This window comes from Grus americana, chromosome 1, assembly GCF_028858705.1.
Source record: "Grus americana isolate bGruAme1 chromosome 1, bGruAme1.mat, whole genome shotgun sequence".
Classification (NCBI taxonomy): Eukaryota; Metazoa; Chordata; class Aves; order Gruiformes; family Gruidae; genus Grus; species Grus americana.
This window is the reverse complement of record NC_072852.1, coordinates 63,083,190-63,100,529: the sequence shown is the minus strand read 5'-3', so window position 1 is coordinate 63,100,529 and position 17,340 is coordinate 63,083,190. Positions and strand designations below refer to the sequence as shown.

At 35.5% G+C, this 17,340-nt stretch overlaps 1 protein-coding gene across 2 annotated transcripts in view; it reads left to right on the top strand.

The window, feature by feature from the left end:
• PARPBP (PARP1 binding protein) overlaps positions 1-17,340 on the top strand; it is a 52,160-nt gene that overhangs the window by 16,837 nt on the left and 17,983 nt on the right. The window contains exons 6-7 of one of the 2 annotated variants that reach the window (XM_054803292.1): positions 930-1,084; positions 15,503-15,686. In XM_054803292.1, coding sequence (XP_054659267.1) covers positions 930-1,084; positions 15,503-15,686 — 339 coding nt within the window. Of the gene's footprint in view, positions 1-929; positions 1,085-15,334; positions 15,687-17,340 lie in introns of those variants that run through there. The other variant, XM_054803301.1, reaches the window with a different exon arrangement.

The following is a 17,340-nucleotide window of genomic DNA, read 5'->3' as shown; positions in this document are numbered from 1 at the left end:
TCTTGTAGAAATCCTGCAAAGCCAGAATATTTTCCATTGGGAAGGCAAGGTCCTATGAACTGTACTTGATCCACAGGAAATCTTTAGCACAAAGGCAGGAATACTGGCAGGTTTACTTTCTGTGCTAGAGTAATTCCAGTTGTACTCTTTCCAGTCCTAAGAGCCTTATGATTTAGCTGTATAGTCTGAAATTAAAATTTGTATGTAGAATTAGTATTACTGCATCTGTGTCAAGTGTATTGGATTGTTATCTTTGCTTTTACCTTTCTGGAGAACTGCTAAGCTTTTTATTTTGACTGTTGCCTTAAAATTTGAGGGGTTGTCCTCTGAGGCGTACTGCTTTTAGGACATCTCCTGTTTTCAGTGTCTTTATAGCATATAAAAATATATGGGAACTTTCAGAATTGGATACAGAAGCTGTAACTGCCATAATTTTTCAGAAATGTTGAGTATACCTTATTTTTATTTGCACCTCTGAAAATAAATATACTACTGAAGTCAACATTTACATGCTTATGTTAAAATTGTTCTTGGGTCATAGAATGCCCTCTGAATATAAGTGTTTCTTATCAGGTCAGCATGAGTGTTTAAACAGCAGCAGCAACAAAATAAATTATATACCTTGTGTTAATAAAGTTTTTTCTAAGCTGTCAAAAGACCAATGCAAATATCAAATTAGCTGGGTAATTTTTGCTTTGGCTTGTGTGTTTTTAATACTGCTGCACTATTTGATATTGAACTTGCAAATATTTACAGTGAGATGTGCAAAGCTTGCCATTAAGAGGTATTCTATTAATTTCAGTTAGATTATTTCTGCTATCAACCAGCTGTTATACACTGTTTGCAAATCTGTAGGAGAAGCTCACTTCAACATGTGTACCTTTTGTGTATGTCTACAGTTTCATATTTCTGAATATTTCTCCTAATAGATGGCAACATCTTTTATCCGAACTGTAGAACTTGGAGGAAGAGGCTGCGCATCTTCATTATTTGATCCTTTAAGAGTCCATGTAAAGGGGCTTTCAGACTTTGTTAATTTTATTGACAAGCTGCAAGAAATTATTGGTGAAATCTTAAATCCAAGGTAATAAAATTTCTGTTATATTTTTGTCTTGTTGAGCACTTTTTTCCTTCTTGTGCATGTGTCTCGAGGAGGAGGAATGAAAGAAAATCTAATAATTTACTTATGTAATATTTCAGAATAAATGTTTACAACTTAAACCTTATTAGAAAATACAAGTATTTGAAGAAGAATTGGGGTAAGTTTGTAGATTTTTGAGGTTATTCTTTGTATTAAATTTTTACCAAATCAAGGTAAGTGTGGCTATTTGGTTAGTTCCCTAGTTGCAAATGAACTTCAAAAAATCTCAGTCTTGTGGGTCTGGTAAGTACATTAACTGATATGTGCTTTACTTTTTACTCGTTAATTACTTCCTTGTTGTAATTTCATTGTATATAACCTTATATAAAGGAGTCTTTTTATTGCTGTTGACAAATTATGACATTGGTTATTTAGCCTTTCTTTTCTCTTTTTAACTACATAAGCAAAGCATAAGAATTATTTCTTAGGAAGGCTCTGGTGAAGTCACTGATTTTGAATATTTTGGAGACCTGAAGTTAGTCTTTTGGGCAGGCTTATAAATGTGAGATTATCAGAGGGAAGTGTAAGTGTAGCACGGGAATTTGAATTTGTAAGTACTTTGGCATTAGTACAAAGAGAACAATTTTCTTAAGCATTATAGAAGTTAGTAATTTCTTTCATTTATAATCAGTAATTTTTCTATACAAATTTTCAGCAAATCAACTGTAATAGTTCTGTCCTTGATATTAAAGAATATTTTTTTAGTTTGAATTGACTCTAATCCACACAGTTGAAAACAATTTTATAAGCATACCATAACCATTATTTAAATTACTGTTCAGATTGCATCAAAGCTGGAAGTGGGAAATATTTCTGAAGTTGTTTTGCAGTTTTTGTTTTACTTTTTAATTCTGCTTCTTTGTTCTTTCATTTCAACATCTTGGATGCCAGACACATGCTATCTGTGCTGGTAATTAAAGAAAACTTTTGACTCCACATATAATGTATGCTTTTGTCTTTAAATCATATCTGGCACTGTACATTGATAAAAATGAGAAATGGAAAATCATTTGTGTGCATGAACTTACTTTTTAGGGTGGAAAGACCACTTTTTGAGGTATGTACAATTCCGCAAAGTGTAACATAAAATGATAATCTTGTTAATTAGCCTTCTCTTTAAGGCATGTGAGAAGAATCAGTTGGCTGTCTTTGAAAGAATCTTCATTAGTATGCTGAAGTTCTCAAATATTATAGGACTAGTATACCACTTAAAAACTGTAAGGTTCACAGCATTGGTGAACAAAAAGATATTTAAGTGTTTGGTAAACCATATGAGTGAGGACTGTCTGCATGCCCTGAGTGCGATGTGGCAGTTGTTGTGAATTCCAGAAGACACAGTTTTACAGAAGAAATTTCTCTAGTTCTGTTATTACTGCAATCTAAAAAGCAGAGAAAAAAAAAAACAACAATGCAGCAAAAGTTTCAGTTGCTTAGTCTTTAGAAGCCTGCTGAGAAACCTAAGAGCAAACCGGACAACCTAGCTGCAGTGGTGGTGTTTCTCTGATGTAGAGATTAGCCAAGCTGCAAAAATGAGGTCTCAGTATTTGCTATACCACAAGAAAAATGCAGTATTTTTGGTTGTTTAAATTATTAGAGGTCTCTTATTTCAGTTTCATCTTGATACAGTGAAGACCTTATGAAACTTGGACTTGCACAAAATATGAAGTAGCCAAATAAATGAGAGGCCATTGTGGAATACATGTTGAAAAGAGGCTTTCTTCATCTGCCTGAGACAAGTTCCTTTGCATTGGAAACCTAGAAACCTAATTGAAGATGTTGGACAGTGATGGGATGTGCTTAAGAATATTTTGAACATAGTAGGAGATATGGTGCAACCAAGTATCTGCTAACCTATGGAGAATAACAAAAATGTGTGTCATCCCCAAGTCATTCAGCTAAGAAAGTGAACAGTAGATGAGTTGAGGGAAGGGAAAGCTGTCAAACAGAGTGGAAATTTAATGAAGCTATCATGATTTGATTCAAATATGGCACAAAGTGTAAGCAGACCTAATAGCAGGAGGAATTGAAAGCTATAATGAACTTTGGTAGTTTCAAGGCATATTCACTGAGCAGAAGGAACATTCTTACAAATCTCTAGAATTTTGAAATAGTTCAGGTTTGCCTCTCCTCATTCTCCAGATGTCTAAGATTAGAAGAAATCACTAATCTTTCAAGAATCAGTAGCATGAACATTCCTTAAAGTTTGGGGATACTGTAAAACTTATAACCCCAAAACTATTTACAGATTGTGTACATACGAGACTTGGACAATGTTTATGCAGTAGATAGCTTGGATGGTCTACTTTTTGTGCCTGTTTCTTGACAAGAAACATACTAATATTGCATTTGTCAGTGAAGTGGGTGATTACTATACACCAAGGATCAGGAAACTTTTCTGTTGGTATAAATGAAAAAGTGCAGTAGTAATCCATTATTCTGCAAAACCTCTTTTAGGCCAGACTATAATGCTTCTTGCATCCTGAAAGAACTTCTAGAATGACTTTTTTCAAGTTTGTAAAAGATGTGTGTGACTTAAAACTGAATGATGGAAAGGCATTTGTCTTATTGGTTGCTGCACTTGTTGGTTGATATAGATATATGTGTGTGTATATATACATATATATATTTAAATGTCCCCATTGATTTTGTAGAGTAGCAAAGTTGGTAGATGGGTGTAAATTTTCTTCTTTAATTGGGCCCTAACTTTGGTGTACGCACTGACCACTAGGTGACACTGTTGCACAGCTCACATTGGTAGCTGTTTAAATCTAAAGTTAGCTGTATTGTTTCATTCAACGCGTTTGAGTGAGTGTGATGCTTTGGAATGGGTCTTCAGGTTCGTGAGCAGACTTCTACAGTCAATTGGAGAAGTTATAGAGCTTTACTTGATCATGCAGATGGATTAGTGCATTGAGCTTTCCCTTGACAGGGAAAATGCTATTTCTGATGTGTTGCTTTTGTGAAGTTGTGATTACATTTGTATATGGAGTAGTATTTTGGGAGAGAAAGCTTATAAGACTTTATCTGGTCTTGTGCTGAATGTCTGAGTTACTTGGATAATGTTCATGCAGCTCTGTTTTGTGTTCTAAGGTTGCTGGAAAGTTGTGCAAGTGTCTGCAAAACATTGTCTATAGGACTCTTTAAATTTAGGATCATAGAATAATTCAGGTTGGAAGAAACATCAGGAAGTTTTTGGTTCAACACCCTGCTCAAAGCAGGGTCAATTATGCGGTCAGCCTAGGTTAATTTATCCAGTCAAGCTTTGAAAACCTTGAAGGATGGAGACTGCGCAATCTCCCTCTTGGCAACTTGTTCCACTGCTTGAGTGTCCTCATGGTGAGAAATTTTTTTCTTTATATTGAGTTGGGACCTCTCTTGTTTCAATTTATGTCTGTTGTCTCTTTTCCACTAACTGCTAACATGAGGAGCATGGCTGCATCTTTTTGGTTACCTTCTTGTGTGTATTGCAAAGCTGTTAGTAGATCCCCCTGAAGCCTTTTCTCCAGACTGAACAAGCAGTTCCCTTAGCTGCTTCTCACAGGGCATGTCTCCCTGACCATGTTGGCAGCCCTCTGCTGAACTTGCTTCAGTTTTATCAGTGTCTTTCCTGGACTGGGGGCCCAAAATTGGATGCAGTATTCTAAATTTGGTCCAACCAGTGCTGATTAGAAAGGGATAATCACATTCCTCAGACTACTGGCTATGCTACTGTTGATGCAGCCAAGGATACTGTTGGCCTTCTTTGCTGCCAAGGCACACTCCTGGCTCACAGTTAGCTTGCTGAACATGAACCAAGACTCCCAGGTTCTTTTACACAGAGCTGCTCCACAGCCTGTATCATTGCAAGGGGTTATCTCTTTCCAAGTCTTCCCATGTCCTGTTGAATTTCATATGGTTCCTGTCAGCCCATTCCTCCCATCTGTTTAGATATCTCTGCAAGGTAACTCTGCCCTCAAGCATATTGACTGTTCCATGCAATTTGGTGTCATCTGTAAACTTGATGAGCATGTATTTTTATCACCGAGTTACTGCCAAAGATAGTTAAAAGAAAAAAAACAGGTTCCAGGAGAGGCCTTTATGGTACTCAATTTGTTACTGGCCTCCAGGTACAGTACAACATGTTTACTACCTTCTGACCCTGATCATCCAACCAGTTTTTAACTCATCTAGTTGTCCATCCATCCAGACTGTAACATCCAAGCTTGTATGTTGAAAGTGTTTTCTGACAGTGTTGAAAGCCTTGCTACAATAAAGATAAATGGCATCCACCATTCTCCCCTGATCTGCAATGCCAGTCATTTTATTATAAGAGAGAAACAGATTGGTCAGGCGTAACTTACACTTGATAAATCCATGCTTACAGTTACCAGCCACCACCCAAGCCTTCACATGCCCAGATATGTTTTCCTGGAGGAGTGTTTACATTATTTTCTCAGGGAACAAAGTGAGGCAGCTGAACCTGTGGTCCCCCAAACTGTCCTTTTGTTTTCTTTTGCAAACATTTGCTTTTCTCCATTTGTCAGGGACCTCCCTTGATCACTATAACCTTTCAAAGATGGTATAGAGTTGCCTTACAAGGGCATCAGCCAGTTCTATTAGTGCTCTTGGATGCAGCCAATTTGGTTCTATGGATTTACATGGGCTTAGTTCTGTCAAGTAAAACCTGACTTGATCCTTATCCACTGCTGGTAGTTCTCATCTGAAAACTTCCTCTAATCAGAGGCCTGGGATATCATATTGGTGAAGACTGAGGCAAAGAAGGCACTGAGTACCTCAGTTTTATCTGTGTCCACTGTTGCAAAATCTCCTGCCTTTCAGCAAAGGTCCCTCATTTTCTTTGTTCAGCCTTTTAATACAAAAGCAGCAGGTGAAGCTACTTTGACATTTCTTGCGAGTCTCAAGTTGCAAAGCTGAGCTTTGGCTTTCCTGAAAACACCCCTAAATGCCTGGGCAACACTTCCAGATTATTTCAGGATGGCTTCACCATCATGTGTAAAGCCTTTTTGTATTGAATCTCTGTCATCAGTTCACTGTTTAGCCAAGTTGTCTACTGATGTCTACATGTTTTCCTGAGTATTGTGATGGACTGTTCTTGTGCTTGTAATATGCTGCCGTTAATAATGTGTCAGCTTTCCTGAGCTCCTTTGCCATTTAGAACTTCCTCACGTGGGATTCCGTGTACCAGTTCACTTAATAAGCTCAAATCTGCTATTCTGAAGTCACAGTCTATACTCTGCTACTTGCTTTCCTCGCTTCCCTAAGATCTTGAACTCCACTACTTCATGATTGCTACAGCTGACATTGATTTTTATTTTTATTTTACTTTTTTCCTCTACATCCCTGAATAGTTCTTCCTTGTTAGTGAATGGCAGACCCGGCTATGTGTAATCCTGTGTGTATCCCTTGACACTTATCCCACCATGTCTTGGTAATTCCAATGAAGTTGTAGTTCGGTAACAACAAGGAGCTTGTATTCCTTCTGACTTGTTTTATTGTGTTTTACTGAATAAATATCTTTACACTGTTTTAGAGTATTTGTAATGTGCTGTTTCTCAGTAAAATACTGAGAACTTAAACACTCTAACCTTAGTTTCTCAACTCATAGCATCGTTGAAATGAAGAATGTTTTGGTGTTTAAACATTTACAGTGAAAGTTACTGATTATATAGAATGAGCCAAATTAAGAATATATTAGCATTTTACCATGTTAACAAAGATTGTGCTTGTGACTTAATTAAAAATGTTCTTGTGTTTTGAAGAAATAGAGAAATATCAGAAAGGCTTATGTAAGAAAGTAATTATTTTATAAGGACAAAAATTATGTTTAAACCAGACTTAAAAAATTTTCCCTGAAAATGCTTGCCATTTCAAATACTAATGTGCTTTAATATAATTTTGAAGTAAATTATCTGCTTTACACATGCATTTAACTTCATAATGGAAATACTGATATATTTTAATCTGATTGTCTTAATTTATACTTAATGTTGAGAATGTTTAAAAATATATTTAGAAGTAAATAATTTTTAAAATAAACTTAATTGTGGTTTAAATTGGATTTGCAAGAAAATAGAAAGCTTTGATTGAAAAAGCTGATCTTTTAAGGGCAAGGCTTACTTAAGACGTCACAGTTAAAGTATGGTATCTGAAGTGCTCCAATTGTACAATACTGCATTTAATTAAATTGTGATTTCTGTAATTTGCTGTCCCTTTCCTTAACTTCCTAATTTAGGCTGGTGCTGGAGAATACCCTGACCATTATGTCCTAGATATGGAAATTCAAGTATATAAGTAAATTCAAGTCCCTTAATTAAAAAGAAGACATGGAGCCTGTGGTTTTATGGCACTTTGATATCAGTGCTGGATTGAGAAATCTTACCCTTACGCCGTCATACAGATATCAAACTACTAGTTCATCTGTTTCCATGGCTCCTATTTAATCCAGATTTGAGAAGCAGTCTGGCACCTCCCTGTCCATAATTCCAATCCTGATAACTTTCAGTAAATTGCAGGAAAGTGATTATGTCTAGAGGGAACTATTAAGTTGGACATGTTATGGTGGAGCAATGGAACTGTAGCATGGAATGCATATAGCTGCTCATCAAGAATCTTATTCTGAGAAGAATACTTGTTTAGTTTTATAGTTGCTTCGTCACAGGACTTGAGTCGCAGTGCTTGGTATGGAGAATATCCAAAATTAATCTTGGTGAGAGCAGACTCTGACAGAACACCAGCTTTGGCTCTTGCAGAAAGTTCTCAGGAAGGTACCAGATCTTTTTAGATGGTGGCACTTCCTGAGGAAGAGTCACTCTTAGCTTGGTGGAAGAAAACAGAGAGAAATTTTTGGCAATATAGCAAAAGCAGCAGGAGCAGCACGGAAAAATACTTAGCAACAGGGTTCTTTTTCGCTGTGCTTTCATTATGGATCTAATAAACTGAAAAATTCCGAAGGGCCTCAGGTAGGGTCTTCACCTAATATTTAGTTCTATGTGGTTTAAAAAATTAGAGTAATAATGCATGTGTCCATGGTTTGATGTGAAATTTTTGAGTATTATGAGTGTTTTGATATAGTTACTTTTTTCTTTTATAGATATATTTAAAATCTAGATAAGTTGACTGATACAATTTTATTGCAGAATTTGAAATATAAATTAACATGAACTACTAATTTTTTAAAATTTATGCATATAACATAATTAGAAAAAACATTGGGTTTGCTTTAAAGGCACAGTTACTGCTCTGTTAAGAGCATTTGGATTTTGTATTGTTTCTTACAGGGATTTTGTCCTGCTCTTCTATCCAGGTAGGTGAAGCTCTAGTTGACATCCTGCTTCTTTGCTTTTGAGAATAGAATTAGATTGCTACTCTCTTCATATAGTTTTAAATTAAAAAAATTGGATAACTGTTCAGTTCTTATCAAGATCCAAACCAGCTTGCTAAATCCATCACAAAGAAAGTCTGTGATCCCCTCCCAGCCCATGATCACTAGGTGCTTGTAATCCGCTTTAAGACGCTTGTTCCCACTATGTGAGTTAGATAGCTATATATGTCATCTATTTGTTACCTCTTTTGGAGAAGCTGAAATGAAGGAATAAAAATGTTGACCTTAGTATAAAAGAATTTTGATATATTCTTTTCTGTTCTTGGAATAGGCTTCAGGACTCTGTTCTGCTTTTTATCAGGTTTTGAATATTGTCCATATCCTCAACTTTTTTTTTTTTCCTTCTGTGTGCTACTTTAATCTTTTCCACAAAATATGTATTTCCAGAAAATAAATAGAAGTGCTTCTGCATCATATTAACTTCGCACACTAAGGCCCCAGTTCTGTAAGAAGAGCTCTTGTTGATGTAATTTAGATTTTAGGTAGGCAGAGGAGGTTGTTTACGTGATAATCTCAGTGGAACAAAAATAAACAAGGCATGCAAATAGGGGTTTTTTTATGAATTAGTTACCTCAACATAGGAAAAGATGGTTTGATAAGGAAAATGAGATAGAAATAGATAGGATTGGAATACAGACAGTATAAAGTGAAAGGGTTCAAGTGGACACAAGATCTGAGAATATTTTTAGCAGAAGCAGCCAGTGACACAGAGATACAATTTATACTATGCCTAGTTAACAGGTAGACTTTTATATTGTAGTATTTTTTTTAAACCCCATTTAGTGGCACTGATGCAAATAAGGCATTTTTAGCATGTGATTAATTTTATCTTCATCTAGACATCTGTTTTTCTCTGGCTGCAAGACAGATGAGATGAATCCCACCTGAACTGTCTACTCCTCTTTTAGTGCTAGTTCATGCTGAAGATAAGCCATTCCTTCTGTCAGTTGATCTAAAATGTTTGGGAACTTGTTAATTTAAAAAAAAACAAACCAAAACAACACAGAGCTATCTGAACATTGTCTGTAAAACTAAACACTTGGAGGCTGCCAATGATGTCTTAGTTCAGTTGCCTAAGATGCACGCATTAACATAGTCTTTAATTGTGCAATCACATGTTTTCCCCTCACCCACTCAGCAGTCCTGGCTTTTGTGGATAGGAAGCAAGAGTAAATTGAGATTGTGTAATGGAATATGTTAGTGTTTGTTGGACTCTTTCCAGCTGCTGAAGTAAATGAAGAATAGTGCAGGCCATCAAAGAAGGGTAAGGGTACTTGTTTCTAGGTCTCTTCTGCTATGGACTTACTATGGAATACTGGACAGACATGCTGATGGTCACGTTTAGGCTTTGCTGAGTCCCCTCAGTGGAAGATCACCATTGTACTGTTGGATCCAGGCTTTTGTGTCTGAACATTCTGTGTCAGACAGTGGAAGGTGGTTGTTTCTAAAGAGTTGGGGTTTTTAGCATTTATAATTACTCTGATGGATTTTCTTCAGTTATTTCTATAATAGATAAAGATAGCAGTGGGTTTTCTAGTTGAAATTTCTTTCAGTTCGTGCCTCTTGAACAAAGAAATATTGTTGCATGCGACTCCAAACAGAAGATCACATTATTAGTGTTTTAAAAAAAAATTTGCTATTTTACAACATCTGTCATAGTGGTAACTGACAGATGTTTACTACTGACTGGCTTTGATAAGAGTCTTCCTTCAATATCATTTAAAAGACCATGGATGTGAGACTGAAGCACTTTATCCTAGAATATTTCATGTCAGCAGCCTACGATCTGAATGAAACATCAGAGAAAGCTTGTCACAGGCACCCTGACTGTCCCTGGAAAAGGGACAAGGTCTCCAGTTCTCTATTGCCTTAGACAAATGGCATTGCCTCGTTTAATGTATCAAGTTCATTCTTGAATTCAATTAGGTTTCTTGCTCCTATTTCAGAATTAAGAATTAAAATTCTGAACTTTTGCTGTTGTAAAAATTACATGAAGACAGATAACTTTCCCTATGTAATTCCATATTCGAAAAAGACCTTTGCTGCCCTTCTGGCTGTGAAGAACTGCAAGGTGCATTTGTTTTCTAGTACAATGCCAGATATTTTAAAGTTCATTTAAGTTCAACTGATTTTCTAAAGAATATGGATCTATAAAAGTAATATCAGAGCAATCTGGCATGGGGTCGTCTTTTTGTAAAAAACAAACAAAAAACCCCACAAAAAAACTCCTCACAAAACCAAAAAAAAAACCCCAAAAGAATGCCTCTCCTACTGAGACTGGCTTGACCATACTTTTGAAACTGCTAGACGTGGTTAATTAGGGCTTTCTGTAGTAAGCTTTGAAATATTCATGAAATAGCACAAATGAGGTGGATTAAATGTTTTATAAATACATTCAACACCAATAAAAAAAAAATCGCACGGCATAACTGATTTTGTTATATCATATCCTGGTGTAAAATGGCATAAGCTATGGCACAATGTTTCAGTACTAATCCACACACATTAGATCAGCATTTTATGTCTTGGCCTGTTTATGTAAATTCTAGTTGAAGTATGAATAAACTTTTCCTTACTTCAGTTAGCACTGTGTATATCTGATGGTAGGCTGGAACTCTTTCCTGGAAAAGAAGAAGGAATATGGGGAGAAAGAGAGATTAAATGAACTTTACTTCTAATAGCAAATATCCTTAGTTGGCATTTGGTAGTAGAGGCAAAAAAATAAACATAGAAAATGTTTTTATCACAGTGTTTTTTTCCTTAGTGAAAAGCTACAGGTAATAGAATCAGAGCATAGAATTTAAATTAAGGGCATGATTATCTTAATTAACTGATGCCCTGTGTTATATGTATAATAATACTTTTTCTTCTAGCATACATACATGTATATGTATGTAAAATATGTGGAAATTATAATTAGATAAACTCAATATATCTGTAGACAGAAAGAACTGAACCTCGCTTTAAAAGACAACTTCAGTCAATCCCTTCACCTGTTTGTTTATCTTGGAGTTCTCGATTCAGCACAGTATTTATGGAACAGATACTACTCATTTAATACAATGCTTTTCTCATTTGAGGATATTATTTTGGAAAGTGTCAGTTTAGAGCTGAGAGAAATAAAGCAGTTTGGCAAGAAGCATCAGGAGACTTGGCTACAGTTACTATATGCATCTCCGAGACATAACTTTCTTCAGCAGTGCTCTCTTCTTACCTCTTGACAACTTGCACTGGATGACTTTTTGTTTATTCCCCCTTGAACTTTTCATTCGCTTGTGGTTAGACTGAATTGTGGGTTTTGGAGCAGAGGTACACCAGTATTTTTTTTTTTTTAATTTTTCTTTTTTCTTTTTAAACTATCCTTTCTAAGATCTCAATGGTTCTTGACCTGTGTGCAAAGAGACTTCACCTGGTGACTTTTCTTTTGGTTAAGTGAATACATTGTGCTTAAATTTTTGCAAAGCACAAGTTTTTCTGTTTAACCAAGCCTGCAAATCTAATGTGACTTGAATAATCTTTAATCTGTGAAAGTTAAAGCTGAGAATTGTGTGGAAATATTTGGGTTTGATGTGGAAAAAAGCCAAAAAAAGTTTCAAGTTAGAAAACTTGAAGCTAAGTTATTTACAGGAGTTTTGTTCAGCCAGAATAAGCCAAAACAGCAAGGTTTTTGGCCCAATTCCTTTCATGTATTTTAGCAGGAAACAATATAAACAAACTAGTCTTCCTCTTACTCAATTCCTATTCTTACCTAGCCCTGCCCACTCATTTTATATTTTATATGAATGGAGATACGCAGTTTCATTTAATGTAGGTTGTCCCAACTAGAGTTCTAAAATTCATTTTAGAATGAGAATTAATGAGTACAAAATACACCTTTCTTTCAGTTTGCTAGGTATCCTTTTAGGGTAAGTAGGTAGGAGCATGGAGGAAGTTAAAATTAGTCATCACCTCACTCTTGGCTATGTCAGTTGGAGTAATAAAGCCATTACCATTGCTTTAGGTTTTGGGGTTTTTTTGGCAGAGTTGTGATTTGCAGCATTGTAGGTATATCTAAATATTCTACCATAGGTGCCAACAGCAGCTCAAGAGTTCAGGGTGTGTGAATAAATATGGAGTCATTTTATACAGTCCATGGTATAGTTAAAGCAAAAGTATTGGTGTCTGAGCTAGACAGACTGATACTAGGTTACACTCAACATGCGGCTTTTCTGCTTTGGACTATATACCTAACTTGGGCAGGAGGGGAGAAGTAAAACTTCAGTAATTCTGCTGTTAAAGGCAAGATTTAACAGGCTACCTTTTTTAGGGTTGGCCATCCTATCCAATTATTAGATGTTGCAGGAAAGCGGCTAGTGTTTCTTAAAGTCTGAAAAAAGAAGCTGTAGTTTAATTGGAAAGGGGAGATGGATTATTGCAATAGATGATGAAGCAGATTGACTGCAAAGGAAAAATTCTTAGAGCAGGAGTTAAGAATGAACAGAATTGCTTTTGTTACTTTTGCTGCTTTTGCTTGACATTATACTTAGGCTTTATAAAACTTTAAAAAAGAAAATCTGATAGGAAATAAGTCTCATAACTGAACTTAGCATTGCAAGCATATCTAGCTTCATTGGAAATTTTTTGTCAAAAAGATGGTGACTGGAAGGCTGGGGTTTTTATTGTTTGTTTTCATTTATTTTTTATTAATCACTGCTATCACTGCAGAGAATCTATGTTACTTTATGGATATGAAATGTGATTGTACAACTTCAGAAGAAGGGTCTACAAGCACAAGATCTTGTCTCCAAACACTGGCAATAAATACATGTCCTGTAAGAACAGAGAAAATGTTTATGATATTTCTCCTGAGTGCTGTCTCAATCTCTAATTTCATTTCAACATATTTTCTGACAGAGTTCTACCTTTTTTTTTTCTTGGGAGTCAGTTTTTTTTAAAAGAATGACTCCTTTGTGTCTCCTGTTATGATTTTATTTCTTCCTTTATTATTACATGTATTAGCAGCTTGTATTCAAAGGTGAAAATAACTTTGTATGTGAAAAAGTAGAAGAGGAAGGAATCCACTAAAAAACCCCCGCCTACAAATTAGAGGTAAAAATAAAGTATAGACTACCACACTCTGAAAAGGAGGAAAATAAACAGAAAGAGAATGAAATTGAAGACAGAATGTCATGGGTGAAATAATGAAGTCCTCACATATACGTGATGTTAAACAGACAATAAATGATTGCTTGGTGGAGTGAGGGGAATCTTGATTATAATCAACTTTGTCAGTCTGGATGATGGGTTTGTGTTCTGAGAAGACTGGAGAACTGATGATAAAGTTTCTAAACAGCATGTAACTTCAAAAAGCTTTTGGGAAGAGATGCATTATGATGTAGGAGAGCTGGGTGGTTCTTGTAATGCTTTTTTATTTGCCCAAACTCAAGCAATGGTAAAACATACAGTCTTTCACTTAATGATTTGTGTAGGTACTGGACAGAAGTATTAAACTTTTAGTGAAAGACAGAATAAACCTCTTAAGTTAAATCTTCATTAAAGCAGTCAAGACACGTTTGCTGTCTCAATATAGTTTTTCGCTCATCTCTGAGATAAGATCTGCAATCCCCTAGCTGATTTACTTAACCTGGTTCATAGTCATAGTTCATAGTAGTGCCTCATGACTAGTGATTCATACATTCATACCTCCATATGGCTTTTGCACCTACTCACCACACATTACACATGCAAAATGAGCAATGCATTCCTAACACTTGGATTTTCCATTCTTGTGGGACTATGCTCACTCTTATAATAAGCTTTGTTATTTTATTAATTTTGACCAGCATTGTTCAGGGCAGTACTTTCAACCCCTGAGCGGAAAGATGCACTTATAATGGCCAGTGAAATTGCTGGAATTGTAACTGCTTCTTCTCATCCACCAAGTCTGGGGTAAATCAAGGTGCACTGTCACAAGAGCCTCAGTCCCTGTAGCCATTTTTTGGACACAAGATCTTTGGGTTTTCTTGTGATTCTTCAAGAAATGATTTCTCTGTTTCTTTTTTTACATTCTTGGGATAATGTGGACTACCTTGGCAGCCTGTTATATTTCCATTTTTATAGAGTATGTGGATCTTGCAAGTCTGAGGGAACAACACATGGTGTAATTCTCTCAATGCTGCCTATTGGAGCATCATCTGTACAACTGTAACTGCTAATCACTCAAGAGTTTCTGTGAGGAGAGACCTGGTAGTTCTATTCCAAAAGTGATCCCAAAAGTAGTCTATCATATATGCAACGTGGATGCTTCAAGGTACAGAACCATGAAATGAAATTAACTGTCTAAACATAGTTTAGGTGCACTCACAAATGCCTTCTATAAGAAGAGTTGAAATAAAGCATCTACATCAGACTCAATTATTTATATTGTTGACGTCAAACTGCATGGACATCTCATAAACTACTAAGTTCTTTTCTGTAGGCATTTTTTTTAGTTGATGAAAAAAGAGATTAGTAGTGTGTTCCTTTATGGCAAACAGTGATGTTCATCTAGTCTAATTACTATCTATTTAAATAAAATTGAAAGCAGGTTGATATTTTGAAGCACTTTCATGAAGCACAAAAGACTCAAAAATCTAATAGGCTGTTAAATTGGAATGCATGTTCCAGAGGAACATTTTGTTTACACTTAACAGCTTAGGAAAAAAAAGGTAACTGTAGGTTTAAAGAAAGTACTTTTCTTTGAACTTTTATGGAGAAGTTAGTTTTGTGTTGCAGCTCAGAATATTACTAAATGCTGAATTCATTACCTTTCCTTATAATCTTTTTTTTTTTAGCAAACTATTATGTTGGACAATACTTCTACGCTGCTGTTTGATTTAAAAGATCAAAGCTGTTCTCTGAAGAGTTTTGATTAACTGTGAAGACTGGCTATGTTCAACACTAATAGGTATACTAAAGTGCTGCCAAGATTAATGTGGAGATGACCCTGTGCCTATTTTCAGAACCGCAGGGGGGCGAATTCTGTCAACAGTGAAGATGCATTTGATAAAAGACCGAAGCAATGGGGATCCTTTCTGTCAGGCAGTAGAGGAAGTTGTACAAGATTTGGACTTGAAGATTAAAAATATTATCGATTCACAACATGAAGTCTTGACTGCTAGCACTACTGGAGTCAGTCCAGCGCGGGTAATGGGACTTCTTTTGTTCTTTTTACTATTTAGCTTTACAAGAAAGCAAATGTCTTTTGCTTTTTTTATTTCTTTTTTGAAGGACTTCATATAGAGTATTATCTTTTCCTAACAGTACAGAGCAGTGTCATTTCCTCTATGCTGTGGTTTTAAACTTATTGAAAGACTTATACTTGAGGATTACAGTATGGGTTTCAAAATACTAATTTACTTAAACTAAACTTTTTACCTCAAAATTGTAAATAAAATACTCTTCAAAACTTAATTTGTGCAGTTGTTATAGATGTAGATACTTAAAACTGTCAGGATTGCTAGTAATTCCAAGGCAGTAGAGCTATAACAAATTTCCAAACAAAAAAACTCATGAAGGTGAAATTAAGATTTGAGAACATAAATGAGTAATGTTGATTAAAGGACACAGGGTTTAACTAGCTCAGCATCAAGTATTTCTAAGGGTAATGCATTCAAAATAAGGTTAAATATGAAAGAAGTGAAAAACATGGTGAAATACAGAGTAGGAGGGGAGTAAAAATAAAACTTCAAACAATCAACACATAAGTTTTTCTCTTTTAGTGTTTCAAGACACTCATGAATCTATTAATGATTTTAGTTTCATGGAAGGAATCGGGATATTTAAAGTTCTTTGTCAGATGTGGAAAACAGAATATGGGCTTTCTGTTTGTGGTTTCTGTACTTTGAATCTACTCAGGTTTATATTATGATCTTTTTGTCATGAAAACATCAACCAACTTCAATTATTTTATTTTACATTGTTGATATATAAAATGTCTAATGTCATGTACTTTTGTCTAGGAAACTTTTTAAAACTTATAGATACTTTGAATGTATATACATTGTTAGAATGCTTTGTTTTGTGAAATCACTGGAATTATCCCATGGTAACGTAAGATTTTTAACAAACTTTAACCGGACTTCCAATATGCTTTTTCTTTAGTAAAGAGCTAAAACCAGTCAGACCCTAGTGGCTAAACTGGTTTAAATGCGTGTTTCCACTGAACAGTTGGAATATGTATTTCATCATTTTCCCGTTTCCCCTGAATCTTTCATCCTTGTATTTCCCTGTTTCCATTTCATATCCTTCTATTTCTTTCTCTTCCCTGTCTGAAAAATTGATCACTGCTATCAGTTCTGTCTTTACTTAGCTAATTGTATTATCAATACCTTTTTTCTTAATTATTTAGATTATTATAAGCCAGGTAAAATGATTTTAACAAAACTTCATTCTTCAGAGAAATTAACAAAAAAATTGCTTTTCCAAAATGGTTTGTGCTTCTTATTGTTCTCCATAGCTCGAGTTCATAGTCTAATGACTCTGTAGAAATGTTTACCAGTATCCTTGCTGAGGCAGAAGATAGCAAAAATGGTTGCATCCTGATGTTAGGAAATGGGTTAAACACTTAATCCCATTGCGAGCAGTGTGAAGTTTATATTTTTCTCAAAATGGGCACCTGAGGGCAGCTTATGAACTTAATTATATTACTGTGAATCTGTGGATCTATGTTGAAGTTTTTTGCAATTCTTGAGTTGGACAGAGCCAGTTCCAGCCAGCTCCAAGATGGACCTGCTGCTGGCCAAAGCTCAGCTAATCAGTGATGGTGGTAGCACCTCTGGAATAACATTTAAGAAAGGGT